The 25,495-nt window shown below is 48.9% G+C and overlaps 2 protein-coding genes across 2 annotated transcripts in view; one reads left to right on the top strand and one right to left on the bottom strand.

Moving 5' to 3' along the window:
- Positions 1-1,626: 1,626 nt before the first annotated feature.
- On the bottom strand, positions 1,627-8,391 carry LOC308507189 (uncharacterized protein; the record flags this gene model as incomplete). The annotated part of the gene is made up of 2 exons (XM_081071824.1): positions 1,627-2,274; positions 8,248-8,391. 2 exons carry the CDS (start codon positions 8,389-8,391, stop codon positions 1,627-1,629), a joined length of 792 nt encoding a protein of 263 aa, XP_080927950.1.
- The window catches only part of TSPEAR (thrombospondin type laminin G domain and EAR repeats), a 76,025-nt gene continuing 56,950 nt past the window's right edge, over positions 6,421-25,495 (top strand). Inside the window, exons 1-2 of the mRNA XM_081071815.1 lie at positions 6,421-6,551; positions 19,065-19,285. Of these exons, the coding sequence (XP_080927941.1) occupies positions 6,533-6,551; positions 19,065-19,285 (240 nt within the window). The 5' untranslated portion in view covers positions 6,421-6,532. The remainder of the gene's footprint in view (positions 6,552-19,064; positions 19,286-25,495) is intronic.

Genomic DNA, 25,495 nt, shown 5'->3' with positions numbered 1-25,495 from the left:
ACAACAGACTGTACGGTGTGCTGGCCACAGAGACATCCTAGCCTCGTGAGCCTTCTAGGGCAATGAACAAATGAGTGAATGGAGAAATTAATGAATTAATTCCAGAGATGGCTGAGTCCCGAAAAGGAAAACAGGTTCAGCAGATAGAGTAAGGGGTGCTGGTGGGTGGCTGGGGCCTCTGTGAGGAGGCGATGCTGAGCTGGGTGCTGTGAAGGGGTCCGGGGAGGGTGTCCAGGCAAAGGCAGCCTGGGCACACTCGGGAGCGCTGGGAAATCAGCTGTCACTCACACTGGGTTGTAGGTTGCTGGCTTCCACGTGTGTCAGCATCTCTGCACCTCACTTTCTTTGGGTTAGGGGTGAGGGAGAACCTTCTTCCATGGCTTTTTAACTCTGGGCTATGAAGACTCCATCAAGGCCTTTGTCCATTTACTATGAAGATGGTCGCATTTTCCTTAAAATTTAAATGAACAAGGAATGAGCCCGGGTTTTGGATAAAGTCGGGCAGGCTGAGGGAGTTCACATCAAGGCAGGCTTATGATCCAGCCACTTCCTCTTGGAAGGCCCACCGAGAGGTTTTGCTCTGTCTGCTCCTTCCCTGGGTAGAGCTTATCTGGGGTGGGGGTATCGAGGGGCTTACAGACTCCCCTACCAGCCCCCCTGGGAGGTGCCTTCTGTTCCTGGTCCCGTCTGCTCCCACGTTCCTCCTTGGTCCATTTCTGGTGAGGGGATAAGGGGTAAGGAGGGCACGCGACCTGCGCAGTCAGTCTGCCTGGTGTCTGCTTGACTCTAACACTAGTGGTCCCCTGAGACCGCAGGCTGTGTTCACAGGTATCTTGTTGCTCTGTGTCTCCTCGGTCAGACCTTGAAAGCTTGAGTGGAACGAGTGATGTCTGAACCAAGCGTTGTGCCCTGCCAGGGCCCCTGTGCCCTGAGCAGCACGCCTCTATGCGGGCCCCCTCTCCCAGGGAAGGCAGCGTGGTGCAGGCACTGGACTCTCAGATTCTGACCAACAGGGTTTCTGCTGCTCTCCGATTCATCTTTAACCTGGACAGGCAGGAGCCCCAGTCACTCAGAGTCCAAGGCTCCCAGGCCCACACCGCCTGCTGGGCCCCGCCTCGGAGCCTGTGCTCTCGGGGAGGCTGGGCAGCTGCCTGGGAAGGGGACGAGCGTGCAGATCTTGTCGTCTCTCGGCTGCTGGGAGCTCGGATTGGAGAATGTGTCTCTGCCGTCTGGTTTGTGTCAGACGGAGCAGCACGGCCCAGACTTGGGGTGGTCGTGGGGCTCGGGCGGAGGAGAAGACAAACGCGTGTCGTATTTCCCAACACAAACATTTTATTGATTATCGCCTTTATTGATTATTGATTATGGCCTTTGTCACATGGAATGCAAGCCACCGTCCTGCAGAGGAGGCCCCCGCGGGCCCAAGTCCCCCCAGCGCTGGTGAGGGCTTTGTGAGTCGTGTCTTCTCAGAAGCCACGGGTGCCATGTTCAGCCCCGTGAGGCAGCAGGTGTGACCACCTGAGGGGAGAGGGCGGGCCTGGCGCCTGCAGGGGCTCCAGGGGCTCCTGAGAGAGGAGGGCTGGGCTCGGGAGCAAGGACAGCAGCTCAAGAGGCCCATCGAGCTGATCAGCAGCAGGACTTCTGGGCCGAGGCAGGGACGCAACAGGCAGTGCGGGAGCACAGGGGGCGGCAGATGACAGACACACAGGAGGTCGGGCGGCAGCAGCTGGGCTGGCAGGAGGAGGAGGGGGCACAGCAGGAGGAGATGGGCACGCAGCTGGCAGGCCTGCACACGGGGCGGCAGATAAGGGACACGCAGGAGGTGGGTCTGCAGCAGGACGAGGGGCAGGGGGTGGACCCAGAGCAGATGGGTGTGCAACAGAGGGGCTTGCAGCAGACGGGTGTGCAACAGGCAGGCTTACAGCAGATGGGTGTGTAGCAGACGGGCACACAGCAGGCCTGCTGGCAGGGGGAGGAGGTGCAGCAGGAGGGCTGGCAGCTAGACTGTTGGCAGCATGAGGGCGTGCAGGAGCTGGTGCAGACTGATTGGCAGGGGCTGGGCCCACAGGCCGCCTGGCAGCAGGGGCTGGATACACAGCTCACTGGGGCACAGATGAGGGTCAGACAGGGGGGCTGGCAGCAGCTGGGGACACAGCAGGAGGACTGGCCACAGCTGGGGACATAGCAGGAGGACTGGCAGCAGCTGGGGACACAGCAGGAGGACTGGCAGCAGCTGGGAACACAGCAGGAGGGCTCGCAGCAGCTCTCTGGGCAGTCGTCCACCTGCCAGGAGGATTCAGTGCAAGAGTCACAGTAACCAGGCAGGCAGACACGGCCACCGTAGCTCAGGTCACTGGAGCAGACGGACAGGGTGGACGCGGCCATGGTGGGTGGTGGGTGCGAGGTGAGCTGGGAGGAGGGTGTGAGTGTGAGTGTGAGAGAGTGTGTGAGTGTGAGGTGCTCGGCTGTCGGCTTTTATACCCCTCCTGGTTTGTGTGTTGTCCCAGAAGGAGGCTCCCCACGCCCTCCCTTCCTCATTGGTGTTTAGAGCCTATTGCAGGAGAACCCTCATTAGTGCTGGTTTATTTTCTATAATTAGTTTTTCCTCATTAAACTTGTGACTGTTTCAAGATGTATATCCCATCTCTGCTTTGTTTGGCTCCAGAAAACTTTGAGGTAAGATTATGCCGAGTTGAGTTTTAGCTGTGAACACTCCACAGTGATGGATCCTGGTTCTACCTCTTCTGTGTTTGTAGTGTTTTAACATGTTTTATCCATTTAAGCACTTAAATGTAAGTATACGGTGCAACTTACTCACCTTATGAAATACAGCTGGTGCAGAGGGTTGGCTCCTAGAAAGCTGAGTGCCTTCCCGTTCAAATCACCCCTGCCTCTGGGAGGAGAACACTCACAGTTTCGACGTCCTGCCAACTAGGTCTCTCTTTCTGCTTTCCACTTTCCTCCACACTGCACTAAGGTGACTCCTTTGTCATATTTCAAGCTGTACTCTGGATTTTTTCCATTTTCATCTTGCCATGGTAAATGATCAAAGACTTTGTCATACATGTTGGTGGACTTCACATTTTAAGATTTCTTGTATATCTGAAAATTTATCAAGTTGCTTTCATATTTTGGGATAGTTCAGCTGGGTACCGAATTCTGGTTTTAAATAATTGTTTCCTCACAACTTGGAAGACAGATTTGCATTTTGTTGTAGTGTCCACTATTCCTGATGAAAATGAAGCTGTCATTTTTTTATAGTTTATCTTTTTTTTTTTTTTAACTTTCCAGGAGCATTTGATTTTCTTTTTATTTTTGTTCTAAAAACATCATGTTTTGCTTTCTAGGAGTGTGTATTACTTTATGTTCTGTGAAAAGCTCATTGAGCCTGTCAGTGTAAGACTTCTCACTGGAAATGCTTTTGTACTATTTAAAAATGATTTAATCTTCCCTGTCTTATGCTTTTGTGACTCCTGGAACTTGCCTTCGTATCTCTCAATTTTTCGGTCATTTTTCCTACATTTATCATTTGCTCTCTTATCTAGGAGACTTTCTTGATCTTTCAGATCACATTTCAGTCTTTCACCATTTCTAGTGTATTCTTTGGCCTTTGCATTGACTTTTTCTTAGTTTTTTATTTTCAAATATTATTATTTGATTATTTCTTTTTTGTAGCAGCTTGATTTTGTCTTGGGATCTGAGTGAGATGTGTTCCCCCATAACTTGGACAATGTTAGCGTGTGTTTTTAAAAGCTTTCCACCACTTCTTATGTAATCTGTTTCACTGGATGTCAGATAAGCTGCTCCTTGGAGTCAGTCATATGATCTTCTAAATAAAAGAATAAGCTGTTTTATTCCTGTGCTTTGGGGTCCTGCTCCAGTTTATACACTGATCTGTTTCCCTCTGCTTCTCTTGTCTGCAGACATGTCCTGGTGACCCTGCTTCTTATTGTACTGTTTGATTTAGTTTTTCTTATACCTTTTAAAATATCCTTTCAGAGAGAACCACGTGGCCACTTCACTTTCCAGAGCTGAAGACTTGAGTGTTGCTTTAGGGAAATGATGGCAATATTCGTGACGATTGCAGGATGACGTGACATCACATGCTGTACCGCTAGGCATGTCCCGTCACAGGCTGTCATTTCCAAAGGCAACCACTGTGCGAGTGCCCCTCAGGGACCCACTTGCACAGACGCAAAAATGCTGCCAGAGCAGTGTCCTGTGAAACAGAACAGCGATAGCAGGAAACCTGAGAATCCAGGGTCTGACATTCCTCTCTTGGCTATAAGGGGCTCTGCTTTGTCACGACCCCCTTCTCCCCCAGGCCAGCTCTGGATTTTGTGGGTAGAGCTGGGGAGGGAATGTGGGTTTGAAACTAGGGGGATTGGGAAGGCTGACGCTGGCTTCTAGGACAAGTATAATGGTTGCCTCTAGTCTTCCCACAGCTGTCCTGGGGTCCAGCTTAATGGGCATTAGGACACTCTTCATGTTCTGTTTCTCATTTGTGACCCACACCCTTCTGTGTAGCAACCCTCTCCTTGGCCTGTGGAATATGTGTGTCATGGCCAAGGAGTCTTTCAACTGTCACTGCTTCAAGCACAAGCCTTCCTGGGGCCAGGCTGACCTGACCCAGGTCTGGCCTCGCCCTTATAGAGATGGGCTCCTGGATCAGGGTGCCGTGGGCTGGAGCTGGCAGGGCAGGTCTGGTGGGAGATCAGACGATGTTTGAAAACAGGGAAAAGAACGTAGGGCATCTGCGTGAGAGCAGCCGTGTTATGACTTCCTGGTCCTGGCTGGGCCAGTAGGGCGGTGAGGGGAAGGGATGTCAGGAAGGGCGAGCGTCTGGGAAGCTGTGTCGTGCGCTTTCCTTTTATTCCACTCTTCAGGCACTAGCGCTCTGGGTGAGGGCCGGTGGTGGCAAGCCCTCTCGCCTCACTCCTGGAGCTGGCGGAGTGCCACCTGCAGCCCAGGGCAAGCGGGTGCTTCTGGTTGCACAGCACTTTTCGTTGTGTTGGGGACGCTTCTTTCTATTTCTAGTTTACCAAGAAGTTTGCTTTGCACTTTTGAGTAAAGAATGAGTCGAATCCTCTGTGTGTTAACGTATGGAGAGCTCTAATGGTTTTTCTGTTGGCATTCATCAGTATAGTTAATTATAGCATTTCTGAATTGCATTCTGAGGTATATTCTACTTCATAATGACTTGTTACTCTTTTCCTGTAGTTCCTGTGAAATTTACTAACACTTTATGAGAGTCTCCTACTTCACATTTTTAAAGGAGGTTCATCTACAGTCTTCTCCTTTGTCTCTCTCATTGCTGGTTTGGCATCAGGGTTTTGCCAACCTTCTTAGATAAACCCAGAAACCTTCTGGCTTATTCTAAGCTCTGGAATGTTTTAAATATAAGAAAAAGCTCTGTGCTGAAGACTGATGGTACATACCTTTAAAATTTCCCAAGTCTGTGCCTTTTGCACAATTATATCTTTACATTTATCTTCACTTTTTTCTATATTTGTATTGAAATTTTCATTTTGTTAATGTAGTTACATTCTTTTAGAACATGGTATATTTCACTGGTATTTCTGAACTGGAAATGGAATGGTGCTTTTTGTTTCTAACAGGTATACTAAGATATAATGTGTCACAAAGGTCACCACTTAAAATGCCCAATTCATGGTTTTTAGTGTATTCACAGAGTTATGCAGCTGTCACCATTATTTTATTTTAGACCGTCTCCCCCAAACCCCATACAATTAGCGTTGCCCCATTTTCCCTCCCCCAGCTCTGGCAACCCCTCATCGGTCTCTGGGGAGTCTCTTGTTCTGGACGTTCCTGTGGGCGGAATCATGTAACGTGTGGTCTTGTGTGTCTTCTGTCACTTGTCACGAGTCCTCCAGGACCACCCACATTGCAGGCTGTCACAGCTTCACACCTGTTCATGGCTGAGTCACCCCGCAGTGTGGCTGGCGCACAGGATCTCTGCGTTCTTCAGCAGGTTGACATTTGGGCTGCTTTGCCACTATCCGGTTGTGTGACCAGAGATGCCGTGACACTGGGGAAGGAGTTTCTGTTTGAACACTGGTTCCTTGTTGGCATTTGCCCAGACGCGGACCTGCCGGGTCCTACTGTGGCTCCAGCATTTGGAGGAGTTGTTTGCCAGGGCCCTGGCACCGGCCCAATGTTCTGAGCGAGCGGAGGAGACGCGCTGGGGCCCTCAGGGCAGTTCCCAAGTCCCGGCCGGCGCTCCCGGGACCCAGGGCAGGCGGTGCTTGTCTGTCTTTGGTGACGGTGTGCAGGCATGGAGTGAGTCCTGGGCCCTGCACTGCCATCCGTTCTGGCCCTGCAGCGGCAGAGAACCCAGAGTAGAGGCTCAGGTCTACTGTGCCAGAGCCGCTGGCAGAGCACAAAGGTGCCTGAGCCCCAGAACCCAGATTTGGGCCCGGCAGTCACCCTAGAACCACAAGAAAGACAACGTTCCTGTGCTTGGAACCCTCATTGTGTCCCTTTGGAAGGACATGGCTTTGCTTCCAAGAAGATGGACAAGCTTGTGGCAGGTTGGTTTCTGGCTCGAGGTGGAGAGGGAGGACTGCTGCCTGTCCTGGGCGGGAGATGGCTGTTCTGACTGCTCCAGCACAGAGGGGTGGCACTGTGGTGGGAGCGGCTGGACCAGGTCTGCCTGCTGTCTGCGCCTGGCGGTGTGGCTGGTTGTGTGGGTCCATTTACTAGTGGGGTGGGCTGGGGTTCGGGGTCTTGGATGGGCACAGCTGCCCTATAGAAAGAGCCCAGGCCGGAGGACAGCAGGCAGAAGCCAAGGGCCGTTCAGAAGAGGCCTGGGGGACCTGGGAGTGTGGGAAGTATGTGTGAGCCCACTTGTGTGGGGCACAGACGTCAGGGGGTCCATTACAGTGAGAGTGGGACAGGGCTCAGGACAGGGGGATATGGGGGTGTCAGATGGGGGCTCAGAGTCCAGGAACGTGGTTCAGGAGGCAACCATGAACCCCCCCACCAATCTTTAAGGGAGTCTACCCAATTAGACCGTACTGTTAGGCTCATCTCATTCATACTCTCGTGGCCGTGCCTGAGAAAGGAAGCACCCAAGGCTGCTGGCTTCTCCCTCCTGGGCCGTGGCGTTCTCCTAGTGTCTCACTGGCAGGGGCCCGGGGCAAGCTGGAGGAAAGGCCACCTTGCCAGACTGCCAGAAGGGCATGCGGTCCTCGGGCTGATCTCCTGGGGAAAACCAGGTGGGTGAGACCAAGGGTGTGGGGCTGGGCAGACATGCAGCCTGGGCCTAGAGGCGGCCACCAAGCTGCGAAGGCGAGTGTGGCTCCAGGCCCACGGCTGCTGGCGGGGTCCACTGTGTCCCATGTGCCCTGGCTTTGATTCCAGAAGCAGCTTCACTGAGTCAGCCTGGGGACTGCTTGGGTCCCACAGGGCTGCGAGTGGCCTGGCTTGAGGGGCTGATAGAGGCCAGCACCAGGTGCCCTGTCATTCTGTCCCCAATGTGTCCACACACAAACAGAAGGTCAGAGTGAGGCAGCTGTGTCTTTATTAGGACTGAGAGGTGATGTCACTGCCGGGGATGGGAGCAGCCTGCTGAGGCCCACCCTGGACATCCGGGTCCCTGAACCCTGCAGGGAACAAGCCAGGGGGAGGGCTCGTCCTGTCCCCTGTGGCTGGGAAAGCCAGAGGGTGTGTAGCTGCCTGGAAAGTCAGCCGCCTGCTGGGGAAAGGACAGTGGATAAGGTCTAGGAAGGGTCAGCAGCAGGACTTCTGGGCCGAGGCAGGGACGCAACAGGCAGTGCGGGAGCACAGGGGGCGGCAGATGACAGACACACAGGAGGTCGGGCGGCAGCAGCTGGGCTGGCAGGAGGAGGAGGGGGCACAGCAGGAGGAGATGGGCACGCAGCTGGCGGGCCTGCACACGGGGCGGCAGATGAGGGACACGCAGGAGGTGGGTCTGCAGCAGGACGAGGGGCAGGGGGTGGCCCCAGAGCAGACAGGAGTGCAACAGATGGGTTTGCAGCAGACGGGTGTGTAGCAGACAGGCTTGCAGCAGACGGGTGTGTAGCAGACAGGCTTGCAGCAGACAGGTGTGCAACAGATGGACACACAGCAAGACTGCTGGCTGGGGGAGGAGGTGCAGCAGGAGGGCTGGCAGCAGGAGGGCTGGCAGCAGCTGGGCACACAGCAGGAGGACTGGTAGCAGCTGGGGGAGGAGGTGCAGCAGGAGGGCTGGCAGCAGGAGGGCACACAGCAGGGGGGCTCGCAGCAGCTCTCTGGGCAGTCGTCCACCTGCCAGGAGGAGTCAGTGCAAGAGTCACAGGAACCAGGCAGGCAGACGTGGCCGCCATAGGTCAGGTCGCTGGAGCAGACGGACAGGGTGGACGCGGCCATGGTGGGCGGTGGGTGGGAGGTGAGCTGGGAGGAGGGTGTGAGTGTGAGTGTGAGAGAGTGTGTGAGTGTGAGGTGCTCGGCTGTCGGCTTTTATACCTGCCTGGGTGTTTGTTTCCCAACAGGAAGCTCACGTGCCCTCCCTTCCTTGTTTGTGTTTGGAACCCAGCGTACTCTTATTAATGCCTGTTCTGTGCTTAGTTTTATGAGATGCTGCAGAGTTCTAAACCCCCTCGTGTGTCCTGGTCTGTTGACGCATCCTAAGCTGCCTTTGGTCTGTAGAGTTGAGGTAGAAAGAGCGTGTGTGTCTGCAGATAGCTTGTCCTGGGTCTGCATTGGCTGGACGAGAAATCCATATCTCCTAATCCAGCTGCCCTTTTGCTGACACCTGGAATGGGTCCTGTGCACACCTGGGGACTGTGCTTGTTAGGGTGTCACGACTTGCCTAGTACCAAGCTGGAGAGGCCCGGATCATTTCTCTGTGTCCCCTCATACCCCCTGTGCAGGGGCTTCCCTGGGACAGGTGGAAGCAGGTAAAGGTGGGTAGTGTGGTGGCAGCACCGCCAGGCCCCTGGCTGGGCTGTGCATACATGCTGTCCATTCGACCGCTTGGTGAGGCCACAGAGCCCGCGCCCATCCACAACCTCGCATCCTGTCTGCATTTGCCCCAACCCAGCCTTCTGCCTGCACAGAGCACAGACACCACAGAAAGGCCTCCACATGGGAAGCAAGGATCGCTGTGTTTCCTCTTTATTATGAACAGAAAATTTCCTTGGGGCACCCAGGCCAGAAAGCGGAAAGTCATCCAGCTTCTTTTTTCTGCAAATACTATCAAGGGGCCACCAAGCTTTTTTGGGGGCTCTCTGCTGAATCCGTTTCAAACCGTCTCTAGTCCTTTCACCTTCCAAACAGGAGTGTATTCTCTGCACAGCAAATCCTCTCTCAGGCTGGAACTGGCCCCAGGCTCAGGACTGCAGACATGAACCAGGGGCAGCTGGGGAGCCCTGCTGGCCTGGAGAGGTGGGCTCTTGGCACCCTTATGTTGGTGATGACCGGGCACAGCACAGCATGCACGAGGCCCAGAGGACTGGCACCTAACACGGTAGGAAGGCTCGAGGGGGCGCTATCTGGGGGTGTGATGCCCCCTGAGTCTGGGCACTCACATTCTCACTCGCCTGCAGCTCTGTTTCTAACAGTGGATCTCCACCCAGGCCTCTCAACTCCTAGGAAATATATTAAAAGCAAGAAAGGCAGTTAGGAATTCAATTAAATTGAGGGCTGAGTTGTCTTTTTTTAATATTTTGAGTTATAAAAGTAATATAGATTTGAGCCTGGCCTTCTGTGCTCAGCTCCAGGCCCTTCCAGAATCATAGGAACTGATCGTATAGACTAGAAGTGTGAGAGCGAGAGCGAGAGCAAGAGAGAGAGCGAGAGCAAGAGCGAGAGAGAGAGACAGAGAGAGACAGAGAGAGACAGAGAGAGACAGAGACAGAGACAGAGAACAGAACAGGTATGTGTGCTTCCATGCATGACAAGGTGGCTTGTGCCAGACATATACTCCTGATGAGAATAATTTGAAAAGCTGGATAAAACACAAAAACACCCATTTAAAGCTTTTGAAAGTGAAACTAAGAATTGAGGAGCAAACGTTCTGGACATGCAGGGACTTCTGAGAGGTGAGCCAGCACTCTCCAAATAGCTTTTCCTTTAAGCACCACTGATGAATCTTGCTGTGGGGTGTGAGGAGGAGAAACTGGGCAGAGACTAAAACGGAGGCGTAGAGAAGTCAATGGACCTTCTGGAAATTTCATGGGGTTGGAGAAAATTACATGGGAATTTGTGACTGCAGAGGCAGCAGAGACTCAAGGGGACAGGGTCCCAAACAGATGGGAGGCACCAAGAAGAGCTCTAGAATTGGAGCTTGGATCATCAAGGCATTTTTCAAATTTTCATGCGACACAGGAAAGAAAACGAACAGAAAGCCACTAAAAATCCAAGCAGTGCTTTTGCAATCTCATTACCGAGGAGACATAACCCAGAGTTACGACTAGCCAAGGAAGAGTAGCTTTCAGCTGGAAGCCCTGAAGAGCAAAATCCTAAGTGGGGAAAACCAGACGTAGACTAAAGCTTCCAGAGACTGCCTCCCAGCTTCACATCAGTAAGAGTCCTCTGTGCCCACTTGGCTGTCTGGTGGAGGTTGAGGTGAAATTCTGGAAGAAGAGAAACTCACTTGGAGTTGCTAGAATGTTTCATATACAAAATCAAATATTCAATTGAGAATTAGCCTTGACAAGAAATAGGGCCAAGAGACAAAATAGACAATAGAAACAGACCCAGAGGTGACACGGTGTTGGAGTTTTCAGGCAGTTTTAAAGGAATCGTGATGAATATGCTGAAGAAAATAGATGTAATGATGGAGAGTTTGATCACAAATCTGAAATCTATAAAAAGAAACAAGTAGACATTCTAGAACTGAAAGAAAGTAACGATGGTATTTATGAACTGATAAGTGGGTTAATAGTAGGATGGACAGCAGAGAAGGGATCAGTGACCAGGAAGCTGCAAAGCATCTCAAATGGGCTGGTGAGGGGAAATATGTGGTAAAAAGTGGCGACGAGATTTCACACCTTTTTTTTTTTTTGGTCATCGGAGTCTCATATGGGAGGAAAGAGAGAATGGGGGAATGTTTGCAGAGAGAATGATGAAGAATCTTCCAAAACCAATACTCAAACTACAAATTGAAGAAATGCTACAAACCTTAAGAGAATAATTTCTAGTGAAGCCACACCTAGGCACATGCTAATGAAACCGATGAAAACCCAAAATAAAGACCAATTGTCGAAAATAATCAGAGGAAAAAGAAACATTTAAGTTAAAATTTGCAGCGATCAGGTTTATAGATTTCCCCACAGAAATGAGGAAGGAAGAGGTAATGGACGGTGTCTTTAAGGGGCTGACAAAATTCTGTCAGCATTCTGTTCCTTGCAGGTGGTCCGACTGAGGGCCTCAGTTTCTCGCTGGATGTTGAGTGGAGGCCACCCTCATTTCTTGCCACGTGGCCTCTCCATGGGGAGCTCAGAGGGGACAGCTGGCTGCTCACAGCCAGTACAGGAGAGAGTCTCCCCCCCCCCCAAGACCAGCATACGATCTTATGTAATGTGACCATGTACATCCTATCACCCCCGTTGTATTCTTTGTGGCTAAAGCATGTCACGAGTTCTGACCACATGTGGGGGACAAAGGCCACATGGTACATGGACACTAGCGTTTTATTCCAAACTTAGAATAGCCTTTCCCTCTCTCAGATTGTTTTTGTCTCCTTTTCCATCAATTATTGAGAGGGATGTATTAATATCCCCAACTATCATTTCACCTTTCTCTATTTCTGCTTTTAGTTCTGTCAATTTTTTTACTTCTGTGTTTTAGTGTATGTTATTGGGTACATACATTTAGAATTGTTACAGCTTCCTAGCTGGCCCTTTTAGCTTTATGAAATGTCTTGATCTCAAATAATTCTTCTTACTTTAAAATGTACTTTATCAGGTAATAAGCCACACCAGCTTTTTAAAGTTGGTGTTTGCATGATGTATCCTTTTCCATCTTTTTACTTCCAACCTTTATGTGCCCTTATATTTGGGATCGAGCTCTGGAAGTAACAGACAGGTATTCTTTTTTAAAAAATCCAAACTAACAATCTTTATTTATAAATTGGCATATTTAATGCTTTAGGTTTAATTATTGATGATTGGGTTTCTATCTACTATCTGGTTATGTTTTTCATTTGTCCCAACCTTCTTTTTTACATTGTTTCCTGACTCCTGATTCATCAAGTATTTTTATTATTCATTTCCCTTTTGTAGTCATTGTTAATTATCCATGGTATGTGCTATCCTTTCAGTGGTGACCTAGAGATTGCAGTGGACACTAGTTCTCTTACCAGCTCCAAAGCAATGCCAAGGCCTCGGACACTTTACCTCCAGTTACCTTCCTCACCCTTTACTGTAAATGCTGTCATACATTTCATTTCTCTTTATAGTTTCGATCCCATCAGGAACTTTAAATGTCACCACAATATTGTGAAGGTCATGTAGATCAGTTTTCACTCCCACTTGTCCTCTTACTGATCCTTTCGAGTTCTCCTCACTCTTGCTGTGTTCCTGTCCTCCAGTCCTCCTGCCTGAAAATTCCCTTCAGCATTTCCTTCGAAGTGGGTCTTCCAGTGGTGCATTTGCTCAGTTTCTCTTTGTCTGGCGGTGTTGTTTGACATCCACGTTTTTGTGGTGTCCTTGCAGGGTAAGAGACTCAGGTCTGTACTGCTGCTCTGTCAGCCCCTCAGTCACCGTCCATCACCTCTGTCCTTTCCCAGGTGACACCCCGTGGTGCGGCCCCACACAGACCCGGGGCAGCTCCTGAGCCCCAGAGACGGTGACACAACTCACGGGCATTGTTTTAAGCCACTGAGCTTGTGGTTGTTTGTTACGCAGCAAAAGAAAATGAGCACACAGACCAGTGTGGGATTATGCAGCTGTAAATGAGGAGGAAAAATATTTTCACAGGAATGAGTCCACATTGTAGTCAGTTTTGTTTTTTTAAACCATAGTGGGCAACATATGATACGATTTGTATTTTAAAAACTCATACACAAAGATATTAGATGTGTATGTGTATCTATATAGATGAATGGATGATATTAGGTTGGTACAAAAGTAATTGTGGTTCAAAAGGTTAAAAATAAATGCAAAAACTGCAATTGCTTTTGCACCAACCTAATAAATGGAGAGAGACCCAGTCAGTCCTCACGATCCTGGGTTCCCCATTGATGAATTCACCTACTCACTAAAATCACTTGTAACCCAAATCATACTTGTGGGGCCTGCAAGCTCATCTGTGGGCGTGTGCAGCGTGCCCCAAAACTTGAGTTCCCCCACGGTGCATGGTCCCAGCTGGGACAAAGAGACACCGCCCCCTTCTTTCAGCTGTATCCTTCCCAGGTATCTTCAGTGCCACGTTTTTCACATTGTGGGGCTGAGTGCTTGCGAGCTGGCTGGTTAACACGCCCTCAGCATACAGCTGCACTGCTGTCTGGTGTTCCGGAGGGTGTGGTGTCCTCACGGAGAAAACACGGATCACAGAAGCCTCGTCCGGGCGAGCTTGCAGTGCAGTTGATTGTACTCTGAAGTTAAGTAAGATGTATGATAAGCAAGATGCCTTTAAGCAGACACACATCAAACAAGGTTACGTGTTGATTGGCTGGTGAAAATACTGCGCCCAGAGGCTCCCAGGAACCCAACTCTGTATTTCCCCAGGAGTCACGGTTCAGCATTTGCTAATTCAGTGTCTGCGGAGACTTTATGGGAGATCAGTACTGCAAATAATGACAATGGCCTGTGTGTGTGTGAGTGTGTGTGTGTGTGTGTGAGTGAGTGAGTGTGTGTGTGAGTGAGTGTGTGTGAGTGTGTGTGTGTTTGTGAGTGTGTGTGAGAGTGTGTGTGTGTTTGTGAGTGTGTGTGTGAGTGGGTGTGGGTGTGAGTGTGTGAGTGTGTGAGTGTGAGTGTGTGTGTGTGTGAGTGTGTGTGTGAGTGTGTGTGTGAGTGGGTGTGAATGGGTGAGTGTGAGTGTGTGAGTGTGAGTGTGTGTGAGTGTGTGTGAGTGTGTGTGTGAGTGTGTGTGTGTGTGTAGAGGGAGAGGGAGAAGATAAGGCATGGGAGTCTCCGGGGTGGGGCTGTGGGTGTCTCACACACGGAGTGAGACATCTTTTTGTTGTGTTCTGTGGCCAAGTGCTACTTGGTGACCCTGTAGGTTCTCCAAAAAGTCTCCTTTTATCGCTGAGAGGTCCTGTTGTGAACGGATACTGGATTTCACGAAATGTTTTTTATATACGAGTATCATATGGTTTTCTCTTTAAATCTGTTGATATGCTGAATTACATTAATTGATTTTTAAGACTTCATTTTGGAAATACTTACGGATTCATGGGAAATTGCAAAGCTGGGCCGGAGCTGCTGTATACCCACATTCACTGCTGAAGCAGTGTCGGATTCCTGGGCAAACCATGTCACTGTGATGTCTGGTCCTTTCTATATGTTGGTGGGTTTCATTCACTACTATTTTACCCAGGGTTTTCATGCCTGTATTCATGAGGGGGTTGGTCTGTGGTTGTTGTTTCTTTGTGTGTGTAATGTCTTGGTTCTGGTAGTGCTGCCCTTGTGAAAAGAGTTGGCGTTTTGTCTTCTTTAAATGATTGGCAGGATTTTCTAAAAAACTGGAGTTCTCTTCAATGGATACAGCACATCCCTGGGATCTGCTGCTTCTCAGACGAATTTCTGTGTCTTGTGCCAATTGGGGAGTGGGTCCACTTCACCTAAGGGCTAAGTGAACAGGCCTGATGTGTGGAGAGCTCCTTCGTTCCCCTTTTAATTTCTGAAAGTGTTTAGTGATAGTCCCTATTTTTTCCTGGTATTGATAAATTGATTTTCCTCGTATTTTTCCGGTCAGTCTGGCTAGAAGTTTATCATTTGATCGATCTCAAAGAACCAGCTTTGATCTCACTGACTTTTTCTTTTGTTTTCATGCTGATTTCTGCTTTCGTTCTTTTGCTGTGTGCTGTGGTTTCATTTGCTCTTTTCCAGGTTCCTTCATTCGCAGCTTTGATGGCTGATTGGACACCTTCCTTCTTTTCTAGCAGAAGCTCTCACTACTATTAACTCCCCACCTGTAGCGATGTCCCCAAGTCCTTCTGTGCCCACGGTCTTGGTGTACAACCTGAGGCTTTGACCAAGCCGATCTCCTGGCCCCTTCTGGCTTTGATTCCGTAATTCCTGGACTCATCCCACGGTTTCAGGCTAATAGAGCTGACGGGTTGGGCGTTCACACGCATAGGACCTGAAGGCAGGTGAAGCCCTGTGTGCTGAGCGTGTGGGCTTCCACACCACAGCCGGAGGCCTTCACAGGGGGCTGCGACGCTGTCCAGTGTTCACTCGCCAGGAGGATAGGCCCTAGGGAGCATGCAAACTGGCTGGATTGCAGGGGAAATCACGCCTGGCAGGTGAGAGCATTGTTCTCCACACAAAGGTCCCCTGTGGGCAGGGGCCACCCCTTTTTCTTGGCCTCTCCCACCTCTCAGCTCCTGGCAGAGATGAGCCCCGGAGGAGGCATTTTGTATCAGTGGAGATGGTTCTGTAAGTGGCACCCGGAGGGCCACTGAGCCTCCTGTCTAAAAGGGCTCCCGTCAGCCCCTCGGCCTGTGCCAGCCCTGCGAGATGTGTGCACCGTGTCCTGAATGTCCCCGTGCCCCTGAGGCCAGGCAGTTGCTCTACCTGAGGGACAGCATTTGAGAAAGGTGGAAAGGAAGGTTCTGGGTTTGAGCAGGCAAGCATGGGGTCGGCACACGGGTGTGTTTCCAGGCTCTGTGTGTGGACTTTTCTGCATCAGCGGGTCAAGGCACCCAATGCCCTGGAGAGCGAAGCGTAAATGTTTGGGATTGAAACGCACTGATGTGTGTTAAGGACCCAGCCATGCTGGGAGCCCAATGGCCCAGTCAGAGCCCAGGGGCCAGCCTCATTCCATGCCCCTTGACTTCCTTTAAAACAAGAAAGCAGGTCTGGACACAAAGGGGACATGAGTCATTTTCCCATTTGTGCTCCATCTTTCCATTGCTTTCCTAGTTCCTTTTGTAACCAGTATAATAGGAGAAAAATGGCATCTTGTTAGTGCTTTAATTTGTATTTCACTGACTCTATTGACTTGAGTGTTTCGTTATATGTGTGTGAGCCCTTTGGGTTTCTTTTTTAAGTTGCCTGCTTTTTACTTCTTTTTTTGAGGATTGTTCTTATGTTTTCCTGGTGGGTGTTCAGGGGTTCCCTGTTCCTGCACCCTGGGTGTGGCAAACACCTCTCAGGTTCTGTCCTTCCCGAGTGCAGATTCATGTTTGGATGGAAGCAGACGTAGCGAGTTCTTCCCAATGGTCTGTGTGTGTTGAGTTTGAGAAGTCCTCTGTAACCCGGGGTCACAGGCAGCCCCTGGTGCCCCCTCTGACATGGGACCTTCACCTGTCACCCACCCTGGACTTGACGAGGATATGTCTGTTCAGGGAGGACTCCAGCGGGAGCTCCGCCCCCACAGAAGCACAGCTTTCCCTTCCCCACCTGTGACCATCTGTCCCTCCCGCAGCTCCTGGGGACCCCACTGCCTGCCTGCAGGCCTCGCTGAGCTCTGGGGTCTATTCTCATCATTGCCCCACCTGTCCCTTCTCAGGCCCAAACTGCTCTGTTTTGTCACTCTGGCTACAGTGTCGGTCTCAGTGTTGCACCGGGCAACCTTCTAGTGCCCCAGCCCAAATCCTTGAAAGAAACTGCTCCTGCTCCCTGGGCCACAGTTTCAACTAGAGAAATCCAGAGTGAAGAGGACTTTGGTGGCCACTTAGTTCTTTCTCCCTTCCCACCCCCACGGAGGAACCCCTTCCCAGACACTGTCTGAAGCATGGCCAGATGTTCACCTGGGCTTCCACGGGAGTCCATTGGCCCCTCCTGAAAACCTCGTCTCCGCGGGCCTCAGTACAGAGTGTCCCCCAGGAACAAGTCTGGGGCATGAGGAGCCTGGCTCCTGACTAAATCCTGTGCGTGACGTGTCAGGCCCGGCCACCGGTGGTCACAAAGTCGTCGCCCTCCTGCCACAGCCCAGGCTTGGGGCACAGCCGGGGTGCTGCCTTCCCGCCAGCCAAGCTGCGTTCCTCTGGGTCTTGCTGGCGCTTCTCTGACTCTGGCTGGTGCCCAGCCCTTCTCCCTCCCTCCTGTGGGAGGCTTTTGTCCTGGGACTCCCTCACGTGACCCCGCTGCGTCCTTCCGTGGGGCGATGGGTGTTGTGCCCCTCTGGTTTAGCCTCCTGCTTATGCTATGGCAGTAAGTGATTACAGCCTTCCCTGTCCCTTCCTTCTGTCCCCTCTGCTTGGCTGGTTGTCCCCTCTGACACCTGGCAGCTCAGCTCTTTCTCCAGCTCAGCTGGGTCCTGACAGGGTTAGTCAGCACCCCCCCATTTGACAGGTGAGGAAACTGAGGTCCCAAGAGGTGCAGTGAGTTGTGGGTCATGAGGTTTCGTGGGGACCTTAAGTGTAGCTTTGAGCAGGCGTATCTGCCTACCACACCCTCTGCTAAACTGTAGGTTCCTGAGGCAACAGCTATTTGTTTCTGAACCTGCCTTTCCAAGCTGCCTTGGTGGGGTACAGGAAGGGCCCCCAGATGAGAACGAGCTGGCTGAAGCAGGGCTCGGCCACTGCCGCTTGGCTTTGGTGAAGGCTCAGACAGCTGGGAAGGGCGGCGCTGTGGGTCCCACGGACGCTGAGGCCGCTCACTGGACTCGCAGAGCCTGTGCACTTGGTCAGGAGAGTGTGTCTGGTGAGCTGCGAGATCCTGAGTTGGAAGTGGGGACAAAAGGTAGGGGAGCTGGCCGTCACTGGCCATGCGTGTCCTGGCTGGTCTGGGCCGATGGCTGAGAGGTCGTGGGTCGGTTCTCTTGCCCCGCGTGTGTGGTTTCCGTTGTCCAGGGGCACGTTTGGGCCCTCAGCATGGACACAGCTGGTGCCCATGAACGTGTTGAATTCCTTAGAATTCATTTGCAGCGCTCCTCACATGTTTGCGTCTGAATGTCCAGCTCCGACTTCGTACACGCAGTCCATCACTCATTCTGCATCCAGTGGGAGCTTTTCCAGGAAGATACAAAGCTCAGTCTCTGTTAACCTTGAAAACCTTATTGTGTATGTGGATGAGGCAGATTCGGAGACACAAGTGCATGTGGCTGGAACCCTTGTCAGAGCCAAGATTGCATGTGTTGGCACGGACTGGGGTTAATAGACTCAGCAAGGGGCTATTTCAATGAAACAGTGTCAGAGAGGCTCACGCTGGGAGTAGCTGAATTCAAGGTCCCCCTCGCTGTTAATGGGCCCTAACTGCCTGTGCCTGGGGCTTGGCCAGACTGTGGAGTGTTCTGGAAGCTGAGCAGCCTGCCTGGCAGAGGACCCATGTTTTCTGAAGGAGGGGCTGGATCCTGGTGGAGCTCACTACCAGGCAGGACCCATGTACCCAGTGTTTCCCAGTCTTTTGGGGGATGAATTTGGGGTGCTCAGTGTTTACTCAGAGCCTTAAGTTCTCCAGGGTCCCAGACCAGGCACAACTCCATGCTGCAGCCAGCCTGAGCTTTGGGTCAAGGTCAGGAACACAGACTTCCCCCCCTCCCCTCCCTCAACCCCCACAGATGCCAGACTCCTCCTGAGACAATCTGGGACACCCCCCAACACACACACACGCACGCACGCACGCACGTACACATACACACACACATACATGCACGTGCACACACACGCACAGTGGCCCCCAGTGTGACTCTGCCCTTGACATTCAGATGCGTTGGAGAACATGGCTGCTTCTAGGCCTGCCGCCTTCAGGGCTGCTCCCTGAGCGGCTCGTTTCATAGCACACGAAGCGATGCTCTCCCCACACACTACTGCTTTGTTTTCAAGGACACAGATTGTAACAGAACAACGTGGCCTCCGGTCACAGAGCAGGCGTTTGCCCCTCAGCTCACAATGGCGTCCCCTGAGGCCCACCCAGCCTTCGCTCAGTCTGTGCCTCTGTCCCGGCCTCTGTCACGTCCTGGCGTAACTGCCTGTGGTTTCCTTGACACAGACCTGCGCCCCCTGGACATCCTGGCAGAGGCGGTCCCTCCGGATGGCACTGCGAGCGGAATCAGCGTGACACGGGTTCAAGGTGCACTGGGACTCCAGCTCTCGGCCGCCGCCCCCCACGCCATCAGCTTCCCTGCATCCAGGATTTTCGTCAGATGCGACCTGTTTCCTGAAGAATTTTCCATCGTCGTAACCTTGAAACCCCCCAGTCTTCCCCCTAAGGTCAGTGACACTTCTGGTCTTTGTGTCAGGACGAGCCAGAGTCCTCAGTGCCACAACGTGCAAAGGGCATGAGGCAGCGGTCAAGGTCTCCCAGACCTGGGGGGTAGCCTTGGTAGCTAGTGAGGTCCCCATCTCTGCCAGTGTGCAGGCAGAGCCTGTGTGGCCATTGGCTCGGGATCTGTACTGGGAATTCCTACAATGATCACTTTTCTGGTGCCCTGGCCTGTCAGACGCCAGAGATAATGCTTTGAGTTTTCAGTTGGACATCCGTTAGCAGGAAAAATCAACAGTAAAAATGACAACACGTCCCGTTTTGGGGTCTGATTCCCTGTGACTTGCAGTCCCATCCACCCCAGAGCCAGCTAATGGTCCGTCCTCCTGCTGGGCTGGGAGCCCCTGGAGGGGGGAGCACGCATGCGTTTCCTCCGGTTCCAGGACAATGCACTTCCTAGGTGTGCCAAATCCTTTCCAAGTCCGTCCTTGCTCTCCATACTTGGGGCCTCCTGCAGTCTTATCTCTGTGGATCTGGTTTCACCCAGTATTTCCTGGGGACTTCTGCTTACTAATCCTCTCTCCTGTTCTATTGAGTCTGCTGGCAAATCCAACAGCTGAGTTTTCAGTTGCAGTTATTGTGTTTTCAGTTCTGTAACTGGCGTTTTCTTCTTTTTCATGTAAGTTCCAGTTCTCAGGGTAAAGCCTTAGTCTTGTCAGCTACTTTCCTGACAGTGACTCCAGTATCTGGAAGCAAGGTCTCCATTCCACGGACGACTCCAACATGTGGGTCACCTGGGGTCTGGCTCTGCGTTCTCTTCCCATTTCCTGTCTCCCTCAGTCATTTTCTAGCAGCCTTATGGACACAGGGTAGACACAGCCACAATTCACCCACTTAACGCACACCATTCAGTGGTGTCAGGGCAGCCTGCAGTGCAGTCACTTTGGAATATGTTCACCCTCCAACGACAAGCCCTGAGCACGTTAGCTCTTCAGCGCCCAGCACTAAGCACGCTAATGGGTCCGCCTGGTGTGGGCATTTCATACAAACGGAACCACATCACATATGGCGTCTCGTGTGGACCACACGGTCAAGGCTCGTTGTCTTGTAGCACACATCAGTACATCATTGCAATGACACGGCCAAGTCACATTCAACCGTGTGGATACCCTACAGTTGTTTCTCCATTCACCGCCTAATGGACTTGTGGTTGTTTCTACCTGTTGGCTCTTGGGAACAGTGCTGCTGTGAACATTCACATACACATTTTTGTATGGACCTACGAGAATGTTTCATTTCTGTTGGGTAGATGCCTAGGAGTGGAATTGCTGGGCCACGGGAATTAACTTTTTCGGAACTGCCAGATGTTTCCCAGGGCAGCTACACCAGCTCCCATCCCTACCAGTAGTTGCAATTTTTCCATGTCCTCGCCAACCCTTGTTATCTGACTTTTTTGGTCCAGCCATCCTCGTGGGGATGAAGTGGTATTTCCTCGGGGCTTTGATTTGCATTTCCATGATGAATACTGTGCATGTTTTCATGTGTTTATTGGCCATCTGTGTGTCACATTTCTTGGAGAAATGTGTTTTCAAGTACTTTGTAGTTTTTAATTGAATTACTTTCCTTTTAATTGTGGAGTTACATGTATTCTTTATATTCTAGATATAAGTCCTTTATCACATATATGGTTTGCAAATATTTTCTCCCATTCTGTGGGTTGTCCTTTCACTTCCTTGATAGTATCTTTTGAAGCACAAAACCTTTTAATTTTGATGAAGTCAGATTATCTTTTTATTCCCCTTTCTTGCTTATACTTTTCGTGTCATATGAACTTTAGAATCCGGTGCCAAATCTAGGTCATGAAGATTTACCCCAATGTTTTCTTCTAAGAGTTTTATAGCTTTAGCTCCTATATTTAGGTCTTTAATTAATTTGAATGAATTTTTTACATGGCATCAGTTAGGGGTCCAATTTCATTCTTTTGCATGTGGATTTCCAGTTGTCCCAGTACCGTTTGTTGAAGAGACTATTCCTTTCCCTTTTGAACATTTTTGGCACCTTGTTGAAATCAGTTGACCATACATGTATGGGTTTACTTCTGGACTCTCAATTTGATTCCATTGATAAATCAATAAATATTGATTTGTTGTCTATCCAATGCCAGTACCACACTGTTTTGATTACTGTAGCTTTGTAGTAAATGTTGAAATTGGGAACTGTGAGTCTTCCAAATTTGTTTTTTCTCAAGATTGTTTTGACTATTCTGGGTTCCTTGTAATTCCATAGGAATTTTTAAATCAACTTGTCAACTTTTCCTAAGAAGTCAGTTTCGATTCTGATAGAGATCGCATAAATATGTAGATAGGTTGGGAGAATGTTGCCATCTTAAATTAACATTACTAAGTCCTCTGATCCTCGAACATGGGATGTTTTCCCATTGAGTTAGAGATCCTTTAACAAAACAGAAACAATGTTTTACAGCTCTTGGAGTATTAGTTTTTCAGTTATTTTGTTCCTGTTTGTCCATTTCATCTCATTTATATAAATTATTAGCACACAGTTGTTCATAGTATTTCTTTGTAATCCTTTTTATTTCTAAAAGGTTGTTAGCAATATCCCCTCTTTTGTTTCTGATTCTAATAATTTGAGTCTTCTCTCTTTTTTCGTAATCACTGTAGAGAAAAAGTTTTCCATTTTTTAAATTTTTTCAAAGAACCAGCTTTTGGTTTCGCTGCTTTTTCTCTATTGTTTTTCTTTCTCCATTTCACTTCTTTCTGCTCTAATTTTTATTATTTCCTTCCTTCTGCTTGCTTTAAGCTTAGTTTGCCTTCCCCCTACCTCTTGTTTTAAAGTGAAAGGTTCAATTATTGATTTGAGACCTTTCTTTGTTCTTGACATAGGAAACTATAAGCTATCAATCAATATCTCTTGAAGTGCTTTAGCCAAATCCTGTTCTTACAAATCTGTAAGTTCTGCTCTTTTGGTCTTCATTTTTGTTCATCTCAAAGTGTTTTATGATTTCCCTTTTGATTTCTTCTTTGACCCTTTGGTTATTTCGGAGTGTGTTGTTTAATATCCACATATCTGTGAGTTTCCCCAATGTTTTTCTGTTAACACTTCTAATTTCATTCCATTGTGGTCAGGAAACATACTTTGTGCTGTTTCTATCCTTTTTAACGTACTGACATTTGTTTAATGCCCTAACATACATTCTATCCTAGAGAATGTTCCATGTGCATTTCTGAAGAAAGTGCATTCTGCTCTTGCTGGGTGGAGTGTTCTACAATGTCTGTTAAGTCTTGTTGCTTTATCATGTCATTCAAGTCTTCCATTTCCTCGTTGATTTCCCTAATTTTCTATCCATTATAGACATGAGGATATTGAAGTCTCCAACTAATGTTTTGAATTGTTTATTTTCCCTTTTTTCTATCAGTTTTCACTGCATGTATTTTGGTGCTCTGTTGTTATTTGCATACATTTTTATCATTATTATATGTTCCTGATGGATTGGCCTTTTTATCATTATAAAATGTCCCTCTTTATCTCTAGTAACAATTTTTGTTTCAGAGTCTATTTTATTTGTTAGTTTAGCTACTCCAGCTTTCTTGTGAGTGTTGTTTGCATAATGCTTTTATTTTCAATCTCTTTGCATATTTGAATCTATTAGGTTAGTGCAAAAACTGTTGCAGTTTAAAAGGTTAAAAATAATTGCAAAAACCACAATTACTTTTGCACCAACCTAAAATGTGTCTCTTATAGAGAGCATAAGGTTGAATCATTTTTTTAAAATCTAACAACTCTGACTTATGATTGGATTGTTTAATTTATTCATACTTAAATTATTATTGATATTGAGGTCTGACAATTAAGTTTGTGAACTTGCCTCCATGCACTTACATTGGCAGCACTGTACAAACAGCTCAGTAAGGTTTCATAACCTTGGTTTATCAGTGTCTCACATTTGTTCATGTCAACGTGTGGTGGTGTCTTGCTGAGTGGCGTTCATTATTGCAGTTGCATGTTTTTGTGTGCCATCGTGAGAATGTTTGAGCTTGAATTAGAACAACGAACAAATGTTAAATTTCTTGTTAAACTTGGCAAGAGTTGAAGTGAAATCAGTGACATGTTAGTCCAAATTTATGGGGATAATGCCATGAAGAAAATGCCAGTGTACAAATGGATTAAATGTTTTTCCGAGGGGAGAGAATGTGTTACTGATAAAGAGAGGTCAGGGTGGCGAGTAACAAGCAAAACTAATGAAAACATTGCAAAAATTTGTCAAATTGTGCATCAAAATCGTCAGTTGACTGTGAGAAAAATAGCAGACCAAGTAAACATCAATAAAGAAACAGTTAGGAAAATCATAACTGAAAATCTTGGCATGAGAATGTGTGTGCAAAAATTTTCCTGAAGGAGCTCACTGATTACCAAAAACAAAGGAGAGTTGGAGTTTGCCAAGACCTTTTGGAGAGGCAAGACAATGTTTTCAGCTGTGTTATCACTGGTGATGAAACATGCGTGTACCACCACGACCCTGAAACCAAGTGTCAAAGTGCACAATGGAAGTCAGTCTCCAGGACCAAAAAGTTCCATCAGTCCAAATCAAGAGTCAAAATGATGTTGCTAACCTTTTTTGATATCAGAGGGATTATTCATTATGAATTTGTACCAACTGGACAAATAGCTAACCACATTTACTATTTGGAAGTACTAAAAAGGCTGCTTGAAACAGTTAGACAACCTGAGCTTTTCACCAACAATTCATGGCTCTTGTATCACAACAATGCACCAGCTCACACGGCACTGTCTGTGAGGGAGTTTTTAGTCAGTAAACAAATAACTGTATTGGAACACCCGCCATACTCACCTGATCTGGCCCCTATGACTTCTTTCTTTACCTGAAAATAAAGGAAATATTGAAAAGAAGACATTTTGATGACATTCAGGACATCAAGGGTAATATGATGGCAGCTCTGATGGCCATTCCAGGAAAAGAGTTCCAACATTGCTTTGAAGGGTGGACTAGGCACTGGTGTCAGGGCATAGCTTCCCAAGGGGATTACTATAGCTCATACTTTAGACGGGGTCCTTTTCTGTGTCTATTTAGTGCCACATTTTCTACATTTTTGTGCTTTTTATTGGTGATTTTGCTGTTTAAAATGGCCTCTTAAGTTCAAGAAGGTTGTGATGTGCCTTATAGAGAGAACACAAGTGTTAGGTAAGCTTCATTCGGCATGAGTTATGTTGCTGTAGGAAGCGTTAATGAATCAACAATGAATATTAAGCACATATTGTGAAATTATATCTATATCTATATCTATATCATCTATCTATCTACAACCCTCTGTTCTTGCTAATATTTGGTCTTTGACGCTGGTTTCTGGCACAGAGTTCCTAAAACCTGTGTAATTTCCTGAGTGATAGATCATTAGGTGCCTCTTTTGTTATCATGAGGACACTCTGGGTGGCTCCTGGATAAGGGCTGTCACCAGAAAGACCAAGCCCTGATTAGAAGCTTAGAACTTTTAGCCCTGCCCCACCCCTATCCTCCAGAGAGGGCAAAGGGGTGGAGATGGAGTTAATGATCAAGCATCCTTTCCTGAGGAAGACTCCATAAAATCCAAGTAGTATAAAGTTCGGAGAGCTTCCAGGTGGGTGGACACATCCCCACACTAGGAAAAGAGGCACCCCAACTTCACGGGGATAGAGCCCCTGTACTCAGGACCCTCCCAGACCCTCCACGTATCTTTTATCTGTGTGTCTGTATCCTTTAAAATATCCTTTGTAATAAATCATCAATAGTAAGTAAACTGTTTTCCTGGGTTCTGTGAGCCACTCTAGGGAATTATTGAACTGAGGAGGGTGCTGTGGGAACCTCTGATTTGTAGCCAAGTAGAACAGAAGTTGTAGATGACCTGGACTCCTGCTAGTTGCAGTTGGCATCTGAAGTGGAGGGCAGTCTTGTGGGACTGAGCTCTTCACCTGTGGGGTCTGACACTAACTCTGGGTAGTGTCAGAACTGAATTGTAGGACACCCAGTTTGTGTTGGAGAATCAGTCCGTGTGGGAAAAACCCACGCATCTGGTGTCAGAATCATTATGTGTGATTAAAGGAAAACACTGTGTGTTTTTCCTAGACACACATAAAACAAGGTTGTGTAATGAGCAGTTGGCAAAAATGAGACCAGAAGCTCACGGGTACTAGCCCTGCACTTCCCC

The sequence above is a fragment of the Rhinolophus hipposideros genome (assembly GCF_964194185.1).
Source record: "Rhinolophus hipposideros genome assembly, chromosome: 2".
Taxonomy (NCBI): domain Eukaryota; kingdom Metazoa; phylum Chordata; class Mammalia; order Chiroptera; family Rhinolophidae; genus Rhinolophus; species Rhinolophus hipposideros.
Note: the sequence above shows the minus strand (reverse complement) of the source record. Positions and strands in the feature narration are given on the sequence as shown.